This window comes from Schistocerca serialis, chromosome 4 (assembly GCF_023864345.2).
Source record: "Schistocerca serialis cubense isolate TAMUIC-IGC-003099 chromosome 4, iqSchSeri2.2, whole genome shotgun sequence".
In the NCBI taxonomy this organism is placed as follows: Eukaryota; Metazoa; Arthropoda; class Insecta; order Orthoptera; family Acrididae; genus Schistocerca; species Schistocerca serialis.
The window spans coordinates 345,556,162-345,578,360 of record NC_064641.1 but is presented as its reverse complement, the minus strand read 5'-3'; the positions used below and the strand labels follow the sequence as shown (position 1 = coordinate 345,578,360).

At 37.3% G+C, this 22,199-nt stretch overlaps 1 protein-coding gene across 1 annotated transcript in view; it reads left to right on the top strand.

Annotated features, from left to right (window-relative positions):
• Positions 1-22,199, top strand: part of LOC126474447 (MAP kinase-activating death domain protein) — a 596,268-nt gene that overhangs the window by 91,733 nt on the left and 482,336 nt on the right. Inside the window, exons 6-9 of the mRNA XM_050101918.1 lie at positions 8,775-8,916; positions 15,404-15,562; positions 19,442-19,573; positions 19,659-19,729. Of these exons, the coding sequence (XP_049957875.1) occupies positions 8,775-8,916; positions 15,404-15,562; positions 19,442-19,573; positions 19,659-19,729 (504 nt within the window). The remainder of the gene's footprint in view (positions 1-8,774; positions 8,917-15,403; positions 15,563-19,441; positions 19,574-19,658; positions 19,730-22,199) is intronic.

Genomic DNA, 22,199 nt, shown 5'->3' with positions numbered 1-22,199 from the left:
TTATTTTGTGGGACTTATTAGAAAGAAAGAGTTTTGTAACAGTTTGAAATAATGTGTAAAGATTGTTGCAAGCCAGTAAGCATTCTCATTCTCAAATAATGCATGAATAAATTGTGCGTTGTGGTCTGCACTTCTTTTGCAACTTGACATGCACCACTTCAATAGATATGTGTTTCTTACCCTCACAGCACCTCTTTCCTGACACTGAGTGATATGTGTACCAAGTTTGGTTGAAATCAGTCCAGCGGTGTAGAAGATGTGGAACATACACACATACACAATATACAGATACATACATACATACATACATACATACATACATTTATTCTTACATCCATTTTTATAATGTGTGTGTTGTGTGTGTGTGTGTGTGTTTTCATATTGGGAAACAGTCCTCAATGGATTTTTCAACCGAATAATAATACTTTTCCACCAGAAGAGTAAAGAGCTATCTTTCAGTGAACTAAGCTCCATGTTAAATATATATTATTGTCTGTTATCTTTAACCCATACACTATGGTGTGCAGAGTGTACACTTGACAGAGTAAATGTCATGAACATGCTACAACTATCTAAGTTGCGAGGTAGGCTTCAAGCTGTATCATCAGTAAAAATAAATTGAATTTTTATTACCATATGCTATACAAAGTAACACTTTATGTCTAAAACTATATTACTCATATGAACTTTTGTATGTGCTATTAACTCGCTTTTTGTCCAGCATGAAAATAATGATTATATTCCACATGTCTAGACAGTTTATTATACCTGTTAGATGCCCACAACCAGTAATCACACTTACTTGCTACAAGCATTTCTACACCTGACTGTAGTTGGAAATGTGATTTATGTGACTTAATTTGTAGTTGATGTCAGCAGTTCGAACATCAATGACAAGATAACTGTTAGTTATATAGATCAAATTCCACTATCATAAATTTTGTCTATAATATCTAATTTCTTTAGGTTTGATTGAACTTGAAAGGGTTAGACAAGTTCAACAGCTTTTGGTGAAATTTGTTTGTTAGTCATTGTTTCTTTGGTAGGACCATATACTCTTTTCATTTTTACACTATAAAAACAAGTTCCCCCATAATTAAGTCTCATTCAAGACACATAATACAATTTTTAAATGAACTTGCAGTCCAATATTTTTTGGTCAGCATGTAAAGATGACTATTCTGTGTTAATATATTTGGCCTTTGATTAGATTTTTTACACTTGGGATAGTGTATGCAGCATTCATCATTTATGAAAGTTTTGAATTAGGTCCAAAAAAGGATTTGAGCTCATACAAGGCGTGTGAGAGAAGTAACGAGACTGATAACACTGCAAGTGATCTGGCAACACTGTGTTGTTCTGATTACATAGACTGATGTGTTCATCTCCCATTTCCATCACAGAAGTTTTGACCTCAAAAGACATTGGTGTACCTGAGTCCTTGTGACTTTTTCCTTTTCCCAAAATTGAGAAATGTTTTAAAAGGATGTCATTTTGAGACCCTTGAGTACATTCAAAAGAATGTGGCTGACATGTTAAATGTCTTACCAGTTGAAGCTTTTTGGCACAGATACCAAGACTGGGAACAACGACTCTACCAGTGTATCGCTGCCGGAGGGAACTACTTTGAGAGGGACAATATTGTTGTTAAAAAAACTTAAGTAGATAAAAAGTCAGTTTCATTACTTTTCTCCTCCATCTAGATACCTATCTTTTATGACAGTGTAATTGCAAGTTTAGTGCCTCACCCCACACTTTCAATGAATTTCTAAATTGTAACTTTACATTAGCTTCTCTGTGTTCTCTGTATATTTGTCAGTATCTCTCCTGTATTGCTGTGAGACCAGTACTTTCTGAGGAAAGTTTTAACTGACTAAAATTTTTTATTCAGCTTGTATCTCTCTAAACAATAAGACATTTCTCTCAGTAATAATCTGTGGCTATAATGACATCAACTTTTTTATTTTGAGGGTTCCTCTCTCACAGCACTGTTTTACAGTCTGTCAAACTGGGAGGCCTAAAAAGTTAAAACAGGAAATTAATAACCAGATGACTGAAACTGTTTTACACTGTCTGCTCTTGTTACATTTTCATATTTCTGTTCCATTTGCCATAGGGACAATACTGTGACATATTTTGTAACATACACTAAGTAATTTGTCTTTGTCTATCATTATATTATTGTGCAGCTGCCCATTGTATGCCTATTTCGGGTGTATTATAGTATTTGAGAGTTGTAGCACCACGTTTTAGTACCTGAATGGTGTAAATTCGCTTAGTCGACAGTCATCTGTTTTTGTTTTGAATGGCCAGTGTCGGTCGGTCACAGCCAGAGAGCCCCCTGCTGCCATCGGATAAGAAGCAGCCAGCAGCAAGTCGTACTCCTAGCTCACATATTTGCTTCATAGTTTAATTCTTAATTTCTTTGCATGTTTTTGGGTACTTGCATAGTTTAATTCACAAATTTTGGGCGTATTATAGTATTTGAGAGTTGTAGCATCGCGTTTTAGTTCCCGTATAGTGTAAATTGCGTAGTCACCAGCCATCTTTTTGTTTTGAATGGCTTGTGAGATAAAAGAGACGAAAAAAATTGTTAGGGATGGATAGGGACTGCACCTGTTGTGTACAGATTCAGGGGGAATTGGCCACCATCCGTAAATAGCTGGAAGCTGTATTGGCCATGGTCGACAGGCTCCAGGCTGTTGCCCTGGGCCACGGTAACATTGGGACACCCAATGTGAGCACTGTGGTGCCTCTGGAACCTGTAGCATTGCCTGGCATCTCTGATGCCACCGTGCCCTCGGATTCAGATGTCCCTGCAGGTCGACACTTGCCTGATGGTGACTGGCTAACCATGGCGGGGTTGCGAATCCCTCGGTGGAATGCGAAAGTTGGTGCTGGCCACAAGGCTGTACCCTTACACCTTCGCGTAACAGGTTTGAGGTGCTGCCCACTGCTGAAAGTACTTCTGAGCCAGCAAGGGCGGCCTCTCCTGTTGCGGCAGTGGCCGGTCTTTCTGAGAGGTCCGGACAAGTGCAGAGGGTGGGATTACTTGTCATTGGGAGCATTAGGCAGGTGATGGAGCCCCTTAGGGATATGGCAGCTAAGGATGGGAAGAAAGCCAATGTTCACTCTGTGTGCATACCGAGGAGGGGGGGGGGGGGGGGGAGTCATCCAAGATGTGAGATGTGGAAAGGGTCCTTCTGGTTGCAGACCTTTGGTACAGAGCCAAGTGGAGGGTCTGAATCAAGGCTCAGACAGTTCTGCAATCGTGTAGGCTGCAGATTCTTCGACTTGCGCCATAGGGTGGTGGGGTTTCGGGTTCCGCTAAATAGGTCAGGTGTCCACTACACACAGGAGGCTGCTATGGGGGTAGCAGGGACTGTGTGGCATGGACTGGGCGGTTTTTTAAGTTAAACAGTCTTGGGAAAGATCAAAAAGGGCTCCAATCTCAAAGGGTACAGGGCGAAAAAACGATGAGATTCAACCAAGCAACAGTTGGTATTGTAGTTGTAAATTGTCGTAGCTGCGATGAAAAAGTACCAGAGATTCAAGCGCTGATAGAAATCACTGAAGCTGAAATCGTTGTAGGAATAGAAAGCTGGCTAAAGCTGGAGATAATTTCTGCCGAAATTTGTACAGAGGCACAAACCGTGTTAAGAAAGGATAGGTTAAATAAAGTAGGTGGTGGTGTGTTTGTGTTTGTTGGTTTTAGTTTATTTTGTAGTGAAGTTAAAGTAGAAAGTTCGTGCGAATTACTATGGGTAGACATTATACTCAACAATCATGCCAAAATAATAATTGGCTCCTTCTACCAAACCCCGACTCAGATGATATAATAGCTGAACGCTTCAAAGAAAACTTGAATCTCATTACAAATAAGTACCCCACTCATACAGTTATAATTGTTGGAGACTTCAATCTACCCTCGATTTGTTGGCGAAAATACATGTTCAAAGCCGGTGGTAGACAGAAAACATCTTTCGAAATTGTACTAAATGCTTTCTCTGAGAATTACTTTGAACAATTAGTTCATGAGCCCACATGAATTGTAATTAGTTGTGAAAACACACTTGACCTCTTAGCCACAAATAATCCTGATCTAATAGAGAGCGTCATGACAGATACAGGGATTAGTGAACAAAATGTCATTGTAGCAAGGCTTAAAACCAAATCAACCAAAACCACTAAAAATAAACACAAAATTCATCTATTTAAAACAGCAGATAAAAATTTGCTTGATGTCTTCCTAAGAGATAGTCTCTATTCCTTCCAAGCTAATTATGTAAGTGTAGACCAGATATGGCTCAAATTCATAGATACAGTATTGACAGCAATTGATAGATTCATACCACATAAGTTAATAAGAGATGGGAATGATCCACCATGGTACATAAAACATGTCAGAACACTGTCACAGAAGCAATGAAAGAAGCATGCCAAATTCAGAAGAAAGCAAAATCCTCAAGACTGGCTAAGTTTGAAGGAAGCTTGAAATTTAGTGTGGACGTCAATGCGAGATGCTTTTAATAGTTTTCACAATGAAATATTGTCTCAAAATATGGTAGAAAACCCAAAGAGATTCTGGTCATATGTAAAGTACACCAGTGGCAAAAAAACTGTCAATACCATCACTGCGCGGTAGCGGTGGAAATGTTACCGATGATGGTGCCACAAATTCGGAGTTACTAAATACAGTTTTCCATAATTCCTTCACGAAAAAAGATGAAGTAAATATTCCAGAATTCGAAACCAGAACAGGCTGTTAGTATGGGTGACATAAAAGTAGATATCTTAGGTGTTGCGAAACAACTGAAATCACTTAAAAATGGCAAGTCTTCCGGTCCAGATGGTGTACAAATCGGGTTCCTCTCAGAGTATGCAGACACAATAGCACCTTTCTTAGCAATAATTTACAACCGCTCACTTGACGAAAGATCTGTTCCTAAAGACTGGAAAGTAGCACGGGTCACACCAGTATTCAAGAAAGGAATTAGGAGTAACCCACTGTATTACAGACCCATACCACTGACCTCAATTTGCGGTAGGATTTTGGAGCATATACTGTACTTGAACATTATGGATCACCTTGAAGAAAATGACTTATTGATACATAACCAACACGGATTCAGAAAATATCACTCTTGTGCTACATGGCTAGTTCTTTATTCCTATGAAGTAATGAGTGCTGTGGACAAGGGATCTCAGATCGATTCCATATTCCTAGATTTCAAGAAGGCTTTTGATACCGTTCCTCACAAGTGACTATTAATCAAATTGCTTGCATATGGGGTATCATCTCAGTTGTGTGACTGGATTCATGATTTCCTCTCAGACAGGTCACAGTTCATAGTGGTAGACAGTAAATCATCGAGTAGAACAGAAGTGATATCTGGTGTTCCACAAGGTACTACCATCGGCCCGCTGCTGTTCCTGATTTTTATAAATGATGTAGGTGATAATCTGAGCAGCCTCCTTAGGTTGTTTTCAGATGATGCTGTAATTTACCCTCTAGTAAAATCATCATATGATCAATTCCAATTACAAAAAGATCTAGATAGAATTTTTGTATGGTGCAAAAAGTGGCAACTGGCACTAAGCAAAGAAAAGTGCGAGGTCATCCACATGAGTACTAAAACGAATCCGATAAATTTTGGGTATACTATAAATCACACAAATCTAAGGGCTGTCAGTTCATCTAAATACCTAGGAATTACAATTACAGGCAACTTAAATTGGAAAGACCACATAGATAATATAGTGGGGAAGGCGAAACAAAGACTGCGTTTTGTTGGCAGAACACTTAGAAGATGGGACAAACCCACTACAGAGACAGCCTACATTACACTTGTACGTCTTGTACTGGTATATTTCTGTGCAATATGGAATCCTTACCAGGTACAATTGACGGAGGACATCTAAAAAGTGCAAAGAAGCGCAGCGCATTTCGTGTTATCGCGCAATAGGGATGAGAGTGTCACTAATATGATACGTGAGTTGCAGTGGCACTCACTGAAACAAAGGTGGTTTTCTTTGTGGCGAGATCTATTTACAAAATTTCAATCACCAACTTTCTCTTCCAAATGTGTAAACATTTCATTGACACCCACCTACATAGGGAGAAATGATCATCATAATAAAATAAGAGAAATCAGAGCTCGAACGGAAAGATTTAGGTGTTCCCTTTTCCCAAGTGCCATTCGAGAGTTGAATGGTAGAAAAGTAGTATGAAAATGGTTCGCTGAACCCTCTGCCAGGCACGTAAGTGTGAATTGCAGAGTAACCATGTAGATGTAGATATAGATGTACATAATTCATAATGGCATTCAGTAGTAGTAAAACATTATTTCTTTGTATTGTCTGGAGATGAAGCTGATTGCTAGAATAGTTACAGATGTTCTGTACTTACCAACAGCATTACACTTACCTTTCACTTTACCCTTTTTGACCATCTCATACTTTTACTTTTAAGTAAAAATTGAAACCTCTGCATAATTTGAATTGTCACATGGAAAATACATATCATATTGTGAAATAATAAAAATCTCATACCAATTTCCAGTGCAGGAAGACCATGCATTGTCACTAACAGTGTTGCTGATTTTCACTGAGTGGAATTGAAAAATAAAGATAAAATAAAAACATTTGTATGCAGTGCTGAAACATGGTGGAGAAACTGATTATAATCTACATCTACATCTACATCTACAATCTGCAAACCACAATGAAGTGCATGGCAGAGGGTACATCTCATGGTACCAGTTATTAGGGTTTCTTCCTGTTCCAGTCATGTGTGGAGAGCGTAGGAAGAATGATTGTTTGAATGCCTCTGTGTAATTATTCTAAACTTATCCTCATGACTGCTACGTGAACAATACGTAGCGGGTTGTAGTATATTCCGTGAGTAACCATTTAAAGCCTGTTCTTGAAACTTTGTTAATAGACTTTCTCAGGATACTTCACATCTATCTTCAAGAGTCTTCCAGTTCAGTTTCTTCAGTATCTCTATGACACTCTCCCATGGAAGAAAGAAACCTGTGACCATTCATGCTGCACTTCTCTGTAAACGTTCAATATCCACTGTTAGTCCTATTTGGTACAGATCCCAAACACTTGATAGTATTATGGAACTGATCGTATGAGTGATTTGTAAGCAATCTCCTTTGTAGATTGGTTGCACTTCCCAATATCCTACCAATAAACCAAAGGCTGCCACCTGCTTTACCCATGACTGAACCTATGTGATCATTCCATTTCATATTCCTACAAAATGCCACCCTCAGGATAATATGTTTTTTGTTTTGTTTTGTGAAGTGCACAATTGTGCATTTCTGAGCATTTAAAGTTGCCAATCTTTGCACCACTCTGAAATCCAGTCAAAATCTGACAATTTTTATGCAGCTTCTCTCAGGTAGTACTTCATTATAGATAACTGCATCATCTGCAAAAAGCCTCATTTTACTATTAATATTCTCTGCAAGATCATTAACACACAAGATGAACAGCAATGGTCCCAACACGCTTCCCTGGATCACACCTGAAGTTACTTCTACATCTCATGATGACTCTCCATCCAAGATAACATGTTGCGTCCTCCCTACCAAAAATTCCCCAATCCAGTCACAAATTTCTCTTGATATCCCATATGATCATACTTTTGAAAATAAGCATAGGTGTGTTGCTGAGTCAAATGCTTGTTGGAAATCAAGAAATACAGCATCTACCTGATTGCCTTGATCCAAAGCTTTCAGTATATCTTGTGAGAAAAGTGCGAGTTGGGTTTCACGTGATCAATGTTTTTGAAATCCATGCTGGTTGGCATTGAGGAGTTCATTCTGTTCAACATAGCTCATTATATTTTAGTTTCTGTGTGATAATTTTACATATGGTATTGGTTGTATTGTAGTGTATTGTGTCATCTGTATAGTTCATTCATCAAACATGAAACTAGTGCATTTGGCTTCAGATGGGGTGAATTTATTTACTGTTGACAGTATGTCTCCATTTTCTTTATTTATAAAATTAAATAAATATTTCTAGTGACAAGATTTCAAGTACTGTATTTGATATGTGAACAATATTATGAAAAGGATAGACTGCTAATCACTGTGAAGATGACACTTTAAGTTTCAGACAGGCACAATGAAAACACTATTACATAGAAGCTTTTGTCCAAAACCTGTACGTAACAGTCTTTTTGTTGCGCCTGCAACTCATGCTGTCATCTTTACAGTGAGTAACAATTTGTCCTTTTCATAACATTGTTGATATTCGAAGCTGGGTTTTCTACTGTTTGTAATTAAACTAGCTTACCTGATTTTCTGTTTCTTACTATAGGCTTATCCCTATTGTGTTAATTTGTGGATGAGATTTACTTACTTAGGACTTCAGAGGTTTATGTTGCCCATCACTCTGTATTAATTTCTCATTTATTATTTGAGCTATAATGATTCAAGACACTGCAGTTGTTTCATAAATATTGCTGAAGCAATGCTCAACCAGACACATTTTCTGAATAAATGGTTTATTTCACTGTGGAAAGAATGTGGTTGGTTGCAGTTTTTTCTTCAGTAATATTTAATTAGTATTATTTGTACATTTGTAAACTGTTTGCACCCATTCAGTATCTAAACTGCAAGTGGATCATGGTAAATTTTTAGCTTTCATTTTTTAGCCTGATGTTCAGCTTTCAAACAACCACCATGATTCTTTCTTAGCCTGCTCTGTGTTGTAGCACATCATTTTATTCACTAACGTTGTTATGATTTTGGTAGGGATTCAGTGTGGAGTGTGCTGACTGGTAGGGCCTATGATGGTACACCATCTATTGTTTTACATGATGTACGTGAAATTGAAACATGGATCCTGCGGTTACTGAGTGCACCAGTTCCAGTGCCTGGGAAGACAAGAGTGGAGGTAAGCATGTACTATATTTATTTCAGATTAAATAAATAAATAAAACTAAAGAAATACATGAGGGAGAGCTGTCTTAAAACCAGAAGCGGTGCAAAATGCAGTAGAAATATAAGATGCAAATTGGAAAGAGAAATAGAAATAAGTTTACTGACTAAAGAATCATACAATAAGGCATATGTTATTTCCCTGATTGATAAAGAGCTTATGGGCTTTAATATTCATATGTAAAGCATAAAAGTCATGGTTTGACATTATATTCAAATTGCATCCAATTTCTAATGTTCCCTTGCAAACAGGTGATATCATATTCAAATACTTTTTTCACTTAGTACTCCATTCATTATTTCAAGTGGTAAATGGACTTAGAGTTCCCAGTCATGTTATTTCTTTACTGTGAAAAAACTGTGTATAGAAGCAATACCATGCAGCTTAATAGGAAATGACAGAGAAGAATGAACCTGATGGATTTCTTGACCTGTATTTCCTGTTGTACATTAATTTAAGTGGGTATTTGCTTGATTTTCTTTGGCCTTAACTGTGAAGAAAATTATGTCTTGTGAAATGTGAGAGAATATGTCTGTCAGCTGACTTTCAGCTGTTGTACTGATGATAAAAATCTATGAAAAGAAATAGTACTACAGCTATTGAAAATATGTAAAAATCAGTAATACTGAGTCACATCTTGGAATTTTCACACTGCTTCTGCTCCAGAATTTATTGTGATATTAGCTGCAATACTTAACATTGAAGTTGTTTTTGTGAACAGAAATTACACAAACATACAGTAAAAGTGCTGAAAAATGTAACAAAAAATAACTTCTGTTTTTTTTTTTTTAATTGTGAATTGAAGAAATTACTTTGTGTATGGAAACAGTATCACAACATATCAACAGAACCACAAAACCATTCTGGAAACACCAGAAAAATATCAATATACTTTGATTCCTTGTTTTTAAAAATTCTGGCAAAATGAAGACTTGGGTAATCTTTATGGAGAGTCTCTTTGGAAAGGCACGTGCTGTAAACTTAAGGTCTGTAGGGAACACACTGAAAATTTCAGCTGATAGGTTCTTTCCTCTGCCTGGGCAGACAGTGCCCTTGTTAATAAGATAAATATGCACACTTTTTCCAAGGTCAAATTCAGTCAATCACTTATTATGTTCAAGAAATCTCATCATGATGGAGAGAATTCAGGGATGTGGGATGAGTCAGACTATACATCAAGATAGAAGCAGCTACTGCAGGCCACATCTGAAAAGTATGCTAACAATAAGTTACAACTAGTGCTAATCTGTTCACACTAATAATTATGAGAATCATTTCTGTATTACTTTATGTAAGTATGGTAGGAAAAAAGCAACTGCATTGTTGGTAAAGGGGGCTGTTAAGATCGTACTACTCCTCTTAAACAATTTAGCTCCTGTTTTTTATCTTACACTTCAAACAGAGCGTATGCGAAAATTTATACAGAACACTGTCAGGGTTTATATTATGAAAATGCCAAATCTGTATAATACACATACTAGTTCCAGTGGAATTTACATCCTAGAGCCCAAATCTGACTGCCTTTTAAGAAGGTATATACGTGTGTTCAACAACTACTCCTGAGCTGCTGATTTCAGCCAAACTTTGTACACCTGTTACTTGCTATCTTGAAAGAAACATGATTGGGATAAGAACCCCTACCTCCTAAAAGGGTTGGGAGTAGAGATGAAAAAGAAGCATAACACGATGGTATGCAAATAAACAGACTGTATTCATCCAATATTTGAGAATAAGAGCACTTCATTATTTGGAACAAACTTTAAATGTAATTTCAAAACTTTATGAAACTTTTTCTTGCTTACAGCACCCATAAAATGATGAAAGGAAAAAAGTTTACTGATTGCTACATTTTCACTGTTTGTGCACTAAAACTGCTGCATCAGCCTTGATCTTATAATTTATTACTTCTTTACCAATAATTCTATTCGCAACAAATTTTGCGTATGGTATTGCCATATACTGGTAAATGTATGAGCAAAATTGAGGACCATTTGCGCAAAACTCACTTCATGCAAAGAAATAAAATTTTACAGGAGACACATTTAGTTAAGAATCAAGTTAAGAGGGAAAAATTTTTTACATTTAGCAACTTTTGTACAGTTCTGAATATGTTTTAAGATAGTCTTTGCATATACACAAAGTTTTTATTGTTTATCAATTGCTGGGAGTAGAAAAACAGTCTTGTTTTTTAAAACTTGCTTTATGGTCAGACTAGATTAGTGATACTTGAATATTGAATTCCTGTTTTTTACATTAAAGTTTTAAGATAATATTTCTTTTTTCTCTTCTACACAACTTCAGGGATCCCTTCATCCTCATAAATACTCCATGAAATGTCGTGATCTTGATACTCTTCACCACTTGCAGAGAGTATATCACTGCAGAAACTTGCTACATCCTATGGAAGAGTAAAGAAATGTATGACTTTCATTACATCCTTATTTTTTTTGCACTCACATGAGTTATCTCAAGAATAATAGAGCACGTTTCATGGGTTTGAACGGAGGACTGCTCTTCTTGTAACATCACAAAGTGTTTCTGATACATATAAATACATCATTTTAACATCACCTTGATCCTTACCATTCTCTGTGGGTTACTGCTTGTACATACATCATTTTGTGCATAAAAGACTTCTCCAATAGAGAGCTTTTGCAGAGATTGACAATTTTTACAGTGTCTTCAGAGTAAATATTCAGGAATACCTCTAATGGCTTTGGCAAGCTAAGTTGTGTAAAGTGAATTTGTGTTGGATGATGATGATGATGATGATGATTATGAGAGAAGGGACAGGGTGACACCCTGTGGCAGCCAGCACTTAGCCTACTCCACACAAGTAGCAGCAAGGGGCTGCCAAGCTTAATGTTCTCATCCGATGGATGGATCACCATCAACAGTGTCACATGCCTTCACTTCATGACACATGGAATAGAGGTTTGGTACTTAAACAAGGATATTTGCACAAAGTCTGGTGATCAGGAACTTCATGCCACCACTTCTCCTCCCCTTACTGGCCAAATACAGGCAGTGAAAATTTTTTCCACCACCAGAATTCCAACAGGCTTACCCCCAGGTCAAGTGCCACTGCACGAGCGAGCATTAGTGACATTAGCCACAGAGGCAGTTGAGAAGCATTTTAATTTATCAATTCTTTTGCACTAATACTTTTCACAACACATTTTGCAGATACTGTACATATATACCACTGAATGTATCTGCTTATCATTGCATATGGTTCAGGAGATATGACATCAAGAGCACTGAGATGCGTGAAAAACTAGATTTTCTTAAAACGGAGTGCGAATTACCTGGACTGTACTCATTCAGTGTTTGACAATGAGAGCAGTTAGTGACTTCCAAAAATTTTGATCATAATTTCAAACCTTTTATAAACTTTTTGTTGCTTACAGGCCTAACATCGAATATTTAGCACATTTACCCATTTGTAAAGTAATCAGAACTCTGGAACTGTTTTATACAGGATGGTTCAGTTCTTTAAAGAATTGGGTGATTACTGGCTACTTACAATCTGAAAAGAAGCGCTCTGGGGTTAAGAATCACCTACATCCTGCAGGGGTGGGAAGGAAGAAAGGGGATGACACGGAAGCACAACTCAGGAACTCCTAGAGCAATTCAACCAAATTTGCTGAGCACATGGCTTCTTATTTGCATAATAATACTGCTGGGGTAAGATTATCCTTCATCACTAGGAATAGGATTGTGAATGAGAAGGCGTGATATAAAAATGTTTGAAATTTTCATGTTGGTATTTATTTCGTGTGGTTAGTTGATATGGACTGCTTTCAAAAGTATGAAGTGCAATTTGTCTCTTGTTTGTGATGTTCACTGTATCAACCAAGTACAAGAATAAGCACCACAGCAAGCCAATAATTTTGTCAGTATGTTTTGTGACATAAGATCAAGCCATGTGGCTGAATAACACAGGTAAATTTAACGCCCTTTCTTGGTTGTGTGGTGTAAAGGAGCAGAGAATCAGACATATGTATGCAATGCATATATGACATACACATATGTTCAACCTCTCCTCATAAGCCCCTAGAACGATTTCATTCAAACTTTGTACACATGTTACTAACTATCTGGAAAGAAACACTATGGGGTTAGAACCGATCATCATCCTAAAGATGAGGTTGATGGATAGAGAGATATGGAGGAGGAAGTGGGTAAAGAAAGGGGGAGAAAACATGGACGGAGAGAGGAGGGAGAAGGAGATGGAGTACCCTGGGTTTCTCAGTTAGTATTGTCAGAAGTATGGGAGCAGCTGATAAGGTATTCTTGTACTTCGTTTGTGATTATCCTGGAATTCTCAGTTCTCTGCCTGTTGTCTATCAGCACCCTGTTACAGACTTTTGCACCCAAGTATGGAACTCCTTTGAACTGGGCTATTTATTTTTTACAGGTATCAAACTACTATTTTCACATAGTAGTTGCATTATTATCTTAAGGCAATCCTGTAAATATCCCTGCACAGTGACTGCATGTTTAAGTACAGGAGCACAATTTAAGTAACCGGTACAGACACAAGTATTTCTCCAGCAAGAAAATCATGCATCCAAAAATTCACCAACATGTGTATTAAGTGCCCTAGACATGATTAAGTATAATGACTATTGTTCTATGGTAACACTTGCACCATTACTTGCATAAATCAAAATATCAAATGTAATCCCCAAAGCTTTCTGTGGAGCACCCAGTTCCTTGCAAGTGGGAAATGGTCCTACACTGATAGTGAAACTACATGGTAGAGATAACATGCAAGCATCCTCAAGAGACAGTGTGTCAAACACAGTGAGATTAATCTTGGCAACATGAACGCAACAAGGCATTTGCTTGGTTAGTATCCAAGGTCTGTTTGGAGTTACAACTTATTACCTAGATAGATCATATGGTGTTTGCCCCTAAAGTTGTCTGTGGACTGCAGTGTTTCACACAAGGGTAGTGTGTGTACACCTTCAATATATATGTGCTCTAGACTTAAGGCACTGATAAATTGAGTACTGGGTTTCAAACCTTCCTTGAATTGAATTCTCAATCCCTGTTCATAAACTTTTACGGCATCCATATTTTCATGGACTCCTTAATTACGTTGCCATAGAAACTTGGAGCATGCAAATCAAAATTGATCTTTGTGCAACTAATTTCAAGATTATACTCCACACAATACACAAATTATGGTTGAACTCTATAAAACAAAAGTGCATAAGACCACCTGAAGAAGATGCATGGGCTAGTAATGAAAATAATGTGAACAGAACTTGTCAACACAGCAGAAAACTATGAAAATCAATGAGACTGTTAAACCATCAAAAGCCAGTATTTATGTTACTACCTAGTTGTAAATTACATGAGAATGCTGTATCATGATATGTTTTATTATGGCTAAGGCTGTGTTTGAACACAACCTGAACTGTTCAAGCAGTATACATCACAGTTCTGGAAATCTCAGTATGAACAGTTTATGTCACAGTTACGGAAATCATGGGTTCTAGAATGAGATTTTCACTCTGCAGTGGAGTGTGCACTGATATGAAACTTCCTGGCAGATTAAAACTGTGTGCCCGACCGAGACTCGAACTCGGGACCTTTGCCTTTCGCAGGCAAGTGCTCTACCAACTGAGCTACCGAAGCACGACTCACGCCCGGTGCTCACAGCTTTACTTCTGCCAGTACCTCGTCTCCTACCTTCCAAACTTTACAGAAGCTCTCCTGCGAACCTTGCAGAACTAGCACTCCTGAAAGAAAGGATATTGCGGAGACATGGCTTAGCCACAGCCTGGGGGATGTTTCCAGAATCCCCCAGGCTGTGGCTAAGCCATGTCTCCGCAATATCCTTTATTGCCCGCAAAAGGCGAAGGTCCCGAGTTCGAGTCTCGGTCGGGCACACAGTTTTAATCTCCAGGAAGTTTCATCATGGGTTCTGTTTGAACTTATTCTCTTTTGTGAATATGGATACTCTTCAGACTCGTAAGTATATTGACAGTATATTCTGCATTCTTTTAAGATTAATTGTGTTTCTGAGAAGTTACTGTACTAAACACTAGAACAGTAATAATCCATAAGAAGCAGTTTGCTTTTGATGTAATACATGGCTTTTAAATAATTCATCTTTGTCCAAGATAAAAATGAGAGAAGTTGTTCTACTTACAAGTTGTGGTGTTCCTGTCTGAGACACTAAACATATAAACTGTTGTGTTATGTATGTTCTGTATGAGTGTGTAAAATGATAGCGATAGTGAGGAAGATAACTGATTTCACCTGATTACACACACAACTTTATTTCTCCTTTACTTCCATCAGTGGTATGGCATCTAATTTTGTAGTGCACTGAAATAATTTATTCAAATGATTTTACTGACATACTGTCAACTACTGCAATTTCACATTAAATTTGTCAGATGCTTTCTTTATATTGTTTTCACAGGTGGAAGTCTTGTCACCAAGCGTTCGTCCACCACTCGTATTTGCTCTTCCTGATCACACACGCTTTTCCTTGGTGGACTTTCCATTGCATTTGCCATTAGAATTATTGGGTGTTGATATATGTGTGAAAGTCCTTACACTCATACTTCTTGAGAATAAGGTAAGTTGCTGTGAAATATTAATGACAGTGCAACAGAATCTATCAATTTATAAGCACATAGCAATTGCACCTGAATAATTTCCACAAAGTTAATAAACACCAGTCTAGAATAACTTTTTAACTTTCATTTTCATCATTGTCTTGGCTGCAGTGGCTAACCTAAGGTACTTTCAGAACATGAAATGTACCCTGGGTGTCTATTCTGTTGATTAATGTTTCATTTCTGTCTCAAGGGTCTAATTTTTACTGGGGCTGTAAGAATTATGAATTCTATGATAATGTAGCTATACTTATTCGTTGTTTTGACAAACAATTTTTGGACAGTCTTAAGACGTTTTTCAGCTTATCTGTCCCAAAAGAAAATGTAATTACAAAAAATGCATATCTATTGAGTAATACTCTATTGAGACTAGATGTAGATTATAGTTGTATAAGCATTAGCTGAGTATCATACATAGTACATACAGGGTATTTAAAAAAAAGTGCCCCATATTCTTACAGGAGATAGCAGAGATAGTACTGCTCACAAACTGAAAGAAAGATTCTCTAAATACGTGTTCATAAACAAATACATTTTAAAGATATGGATCATTTGATCCTATGATAGCCCCTGTTGACACTATAAGGAATGGTCAATGCAGTTACCCCTTTAGAATATGATTTGTGCTTCCACTTCTTCACACACTTCTTTCAGAATCATCTTTAACTCATTCTGCCGTATCTAGTGTGTGACCTGAGTGAAGTCTACCATGATCCCCTATCTTTGTTACAAATGCCCCTGTGCCTGTAAGTTTATAAGCACTATATCTGCCACCCCTGTGCTTGCAAGTTTATAAGTGCTTTGTCTGCCAACATCATCACACTCAGAGGATTAAATACAATCACAAACAAAAAATGAGCAATGAATGTCAGCAGAAAGATAGCTTCCACCATTTTGTACCAAATATTCTTGACGCAAGTATTGTGGTCCATATCTCAACAAGTATTTTTTTCCATACAAGTGTTTATGTGACTCTTTTTGGGATTTTGTCCAGTATTCTCTCTTGTAAGAATATGGGTCTCTTCTTTTTAAGATGCCTTGTATTAAGCACTTTTCGCAGTGGAATTTTCTTTGGTGATGATGATCATAAAACTGAGCGAAGTGCTTTTTAAAATAAAGAATAATGACAGGTTTGTAATTATATAATGCAGTTTCTAAATTACCCAAAAGCTTTTCAACAGCACCTACATAAAATTTGTGAATTGTTAATTGGGCTGTTTGTTTCTTACAAGGTACAACAGATTTTTATTTTTTTTTATTTTAACACATTTCATTCATTTCTCTTTCTGCTTGTGATTTTAGGTTTTTCCAGTGTAGGAAAATCTTGAATAGTTCTTGGGTATTAGATGACATCATCTGACTGAATATCCGAGGACTATGCAGGATTTCTGTTTTCTATAACTTTGGTCACAAATCTATCTTTAGACTGTTTTGTTTCTGTAAACAACAAGAAGCATGGAATTAATGCAGTGTCAACATTGGGCAAGAAAAATACGTTTACTGCATTTTGAAAGTAAATCATGTTGCAAATCTTTTTTCTTGCCTATTTTATGGTAGGTATTTATTCCCTGGATTCAGTAGTATCAAAGGAAACTTCTATCTAGAAAACTAATGTATACTTACCTGTTGGAGGGTGAAATGTTTAGAACTACCAATAGACATCTGCAAAAGTAGAGCTGAAGACCTTATCCTAATTTTTGGAACTATTAGTTTCTTCATCATGGGGGAGAAGTGTAGAGGGGGGAAGTTTGAAGAGGATAGGCAGGTCACTTGGACCCCAGGATGAGAGGAACACATCTATAGTGAGAATGGAAGCCAATTATTGAGTATGGTTGCTGACCAGAGACTCTTACCTGGTTATGTTCACTAAGAAGAGAGAGAGAGACAGGCAGAGAAAAGACTGAAAAAAGAGATGTTTCAGACCATAACAGAGACACTCAACAGATTCCTATAGGGGATTTTGCAAGAATGGCATTATATTCAAGAGAACCTTGCTCCCACAGAGTTCCAAGAACCCATGTTCAAGTACAAGTCAAGAAGCAAAGGAGGAAAATGATTCTTGTAAATAGTGACTGCTTTACTATACGTCCTGCGGTGGCTTGTGGCAAGCAAAAGTAGTTATAAATGTTACCAGACTATGATCTTATATATCACGCCTTTCCAAACAATGGAAAATTTAGGATGGAGTATTGACAGTATTATTAAAAGGATTGGTTGCTACTCACTGTGTAGGGGAAATGTTGAGTTGCAGATAGCCTGCTATTCCACTAACACTCCCTCAGTCTTTTTTCCCCCTCCTCTATTTCTCTCCTTTTCCACTCTGCTCCACCCCGTTCACCCCACCTCCTCCCATCTAGCCATCCGAATATACCTAGTTGCCCTGTCTGGTCCCCATTACATCTCTGCGTGCTCCCACAAGCAACACCGTAGCCTCCCTGACCCTACCCTTCTATCCCTCCCCCTCCCTGCCTCAGCCCCCTCCTTACCCCCACCACCCAGATTGCTTCTCCCATTATGTGCAGTTGTTCACAGTCCATCCTCAGAGGCCAGAAACAGTATATGGCCTTTTGGCCGAAAGACCACATGTTTAACAGTCTTTTGTTGTGCCTGTGTTTGACTCAGCATCTCTTCTACTTCTACATGGTGGGTATCAGCCTACACTTTTCATAATATTGTCATCATATCATGCCATCTGAAAGAATTCTGATGTTGTAAGGCTGGCATCTGTTATTGTGATTAAACTGCTTTGGCTTTAAAGCTACACTGAGCTATTGTTCGTATTTGTACTATTATTCTATTGTGTCTAATAGTTCCCCAATGGTAGATCATTTGGTAATCTAAATTTAGAACTGGTAATTGACCCTTGCACTCTCTCTACATGAAGAAAAAGAATATTGTTTTCTAACCAAAGAAAGCAATGTCTACAAATTTTTTATGTGAAAACTCTTAAAGCTTTTAAATAAAACAAACGTTATTGACATTGTGTATCTTTATTCTTCATGTCTACATATCTGTTTCTCAACATAATCACTCTGGTGATGAACACATGTCTCCCAATGAGAGACCAGCTTGTTGATGTCGTCATTGTAGAATCTTTGACATCGTTGATGGAGCCACACCCTCCCCTCTTCTTGCACAACTTAATCACTATCAAAGTGAAGTTCTCAAATGTGTTCTTTAAATTCTGAAAATTGGATGGGCCCAAGTCAGGATTGTATGGAGGATGATAGATGACAATGAACCCAAGGCATCAGATTTGTTGCTGAAGTCACAGTACTTAGGTGTCATGCTGAAGGAGAGTGTGCTCCATGTGTGGATGAACTCTTCAAATTCAAAACTTGATTACAGCTTGCTGTTTCTAATGCACTGACATAGTTACATTACACACCACCATGTTACATGCTTCAATTTGAAGTCCTCTAGTGGCAGAGGGCTGCAAATACGTAGATATGAAAAATAAAGATGTAGAATGTTAATAACATGTGTTATATTTAAAAAGCATTAAGAGTTTTCACATAAAAAATTGAAGGCATTACTATTCAGCACACCATCATACAATACAGTGCTTTTGGGGATGCATCCTGTAGCAGCACATCAGATGTTAAATAACAGTAATTTAACTTGCAACTATGACCTTACATCTCAGAAATTACCAGACACATTGGAGGAAAGTGCATCAGTTGTAGCTTTTATTGTATATTCTGAAGCCCTGATTTTGAAATTAGGTATCAAGAAATGCAAATGCATAATAATAGCATTCTCTATCTTAATGTTGTTCCCTGTTTGTTTAATTTTAGTGATTTTTGTGAATATAATCTAATATTGGTTTTATCCTGCAGCTGGTGCTACAATCACGAGATTACAATGCCTTGTCCATGTCTGTGATGGCATTTGTAACAATGATTTACCCATTAGAGTATATGTTCCCTGTGATACCTCTCTTACCAACATGTATGAGCTGTGCTGAACAAGTAAGTTATAATCAAATGTTGTAGTAGTTTGATGCTTAGTCTCTTAACATATTCCTGTAGCTGACTCTGCACTGACTTATTTCAGCTGTTACTTGCACCGACTCCTTTCGTCATTGGTATACCAGCCAGTTTTCTAATGTACAAAAAGAATTTTAGGTAAGTAGAAAACTTATGTTAAATACTCTTTGTGTTGAAATTTTATGTACTGAGTGATCCCTGAATTTTTATCAGAGATTAACGAAGTGCCACCTTTCATTTTATTGTCTTGCCTACATCAACAGTCCTATTTGACACTGTTATAATGGTAGTTCCCTAGTAATCTTGTGGTATGTTCATCCAGGCTATGTAGAATGTGCCACTGATTATCATTGTGCAGACAGGGACTGCTTCAGTGGCAGGCTGAGGTGTTACACAGGATCTGATGAGTGCTGTTTGAGAGTGAGTTAGAAAGTTCTAGGCTTGGAACACTGAGAAAGTGCATCATATAATACTGAGCAATTAGCCAGTGGAAGCTCTAAGATAGCTGATGACATAAGGTACAACAGAGAAGGATTTTGATATATTTTACATGTAGAATCATCTCCAAAATCATCTCCGACAAATATCTACAGCAAATGGATGCCACATTTAATAAATGATAATGGAACCCAACAGGAAAATAAATTTCAATTTTTGAAAGAATCGAACAGTTCTTATTCACTGACTTGTTACTCTAAATCAGAAGTGGACTCCCCACCCCAAGTGAGAGATGAAAGAGCACTCAAATAATAATAATAATAATAATAATAATAATAAGAAGAAGAAGAAATAATAATAATAATAATAATAATAATAATAATAATAAGAAAAAAGAATCGGCCTCCGGTATGTTCTGCCAGTCGTAAAAGGCGACGAAAAGAACAAACCACTAATAGGGCTAACCCCCCTTTTAGTGTGATTAGTTGGTTCAGGACAGAACTAAAGAAGCCTCGGACAAGCGCCGTCATGGTCGGGGGCGACGCTTGAACCCTATGCCCGCCCACAATGGTAACGACACTGCTAGCCAACTGGAAAATGATTTAAATCCAAATAGAGGTGTTTTGCAGGATATGCTTCCTGGATATGCTTCCTGCAACCACCCTAGAAGGAAAACAAAAACAGAGGATGAGATGGTCAGATGAAGTTAATCGACACCTCATGTTCTGTTATTACCAAGCAACAAACCTAGGAACCAACACAACTGGATACAGATCACAAGTATACACAACATTTATTACCAGATACCCAGAATTAAAATTTTTAACAGAACAATGATTAGCTGATCAGATCCGTGTAATAATAAAAAAATAACAGGATACCCCAGTCAGAATTAGAAAACATCAAACATCAAGTACAACAAATACTGGAACAAAATAATGTGCTATCAGAAGAAGAAGAAAATACAGTAATGGACTCAAACATCCCAGAGCAAACAAACAAAGAACAACATGCACCAATTAAACAATCAGAGGAAAACGAAATCTTAAGACAGCCACCAGAACAAGCACAAATAGAACACGAAGTGACACAGATGTTAGATATAGAAGAAAAATTTCAGCTAACATATATAGAATACAAAGACACAAATACAGACATTAGACCATTCTTGCGTAGACCACCAAATAACCCACAAGTCGAAACAACAATAAAAACTATCAACACAGTCATACACAACAAAATAAATGAAAATACAACTATGGAAGAGTTACAACTACTGGTTTATATAGGAGGACTCACTACACTAAATATACACACTAGGCAGAGATCAGAACCAACCAACACACAGAAGAAACCCACAAAACCAGCATGGCAACACAGGCTACAGATCAAAATAGAAAAACTGAGAAAAGACATCGGACAGCTAACACAATTTATAAGAAATGAAATCTCGGAAAAAAAACGAAAAAGGTTAGGTAAAATCTCACAACAAGAAGCGACAGAGCAATTAGACGAAAAGAAGCAGAAATTACAAGCATTAGCCAAACGACTCAGAAGATACAAAAAAAGTGAAAATAGAAGGAAACAAAACCAAACATTCAACACAAACCAAAAGAAATTTTACCAGACAATAGATAACACACACATTAAAATAAACAATCCACCAAACATAACAGACATGGAACACTTCTGGAGCAACATATGGTCAAACCCGGTACAACATAACAGGCATGCACGGTGGATACAAGCAGAAACAGACACATACAAGATGATACCACAAATGCCTGAAGTGATAATTTTGCAACATGAAGTCACCCAAGCAATTAATTCTACTCACAATTGGAAAGCCCCTGGAAATGACAAAATAGCAAATTTCTGGTTAAAGAAGTTCACCTCAACACATTCACATCTAACTAAATTATTTAACAGTTACATTGCAGACCCATACACATTCCCTGATACACTTACACACAGAATAACATATCTGAAACCTAAAGATCAAGCAGACACAGCGAACCCAGCTAAATATCGCCCCATAACATGCCTACCAACAATATACAAAATATTAACTTCAGTCATTAAACAGAAATTAATGACACATACAACACAGAACAAAATTATAAATGAAGAACAAAAAGGCTGTTGCAAAGGAGTACGAGGATGTAAAGAG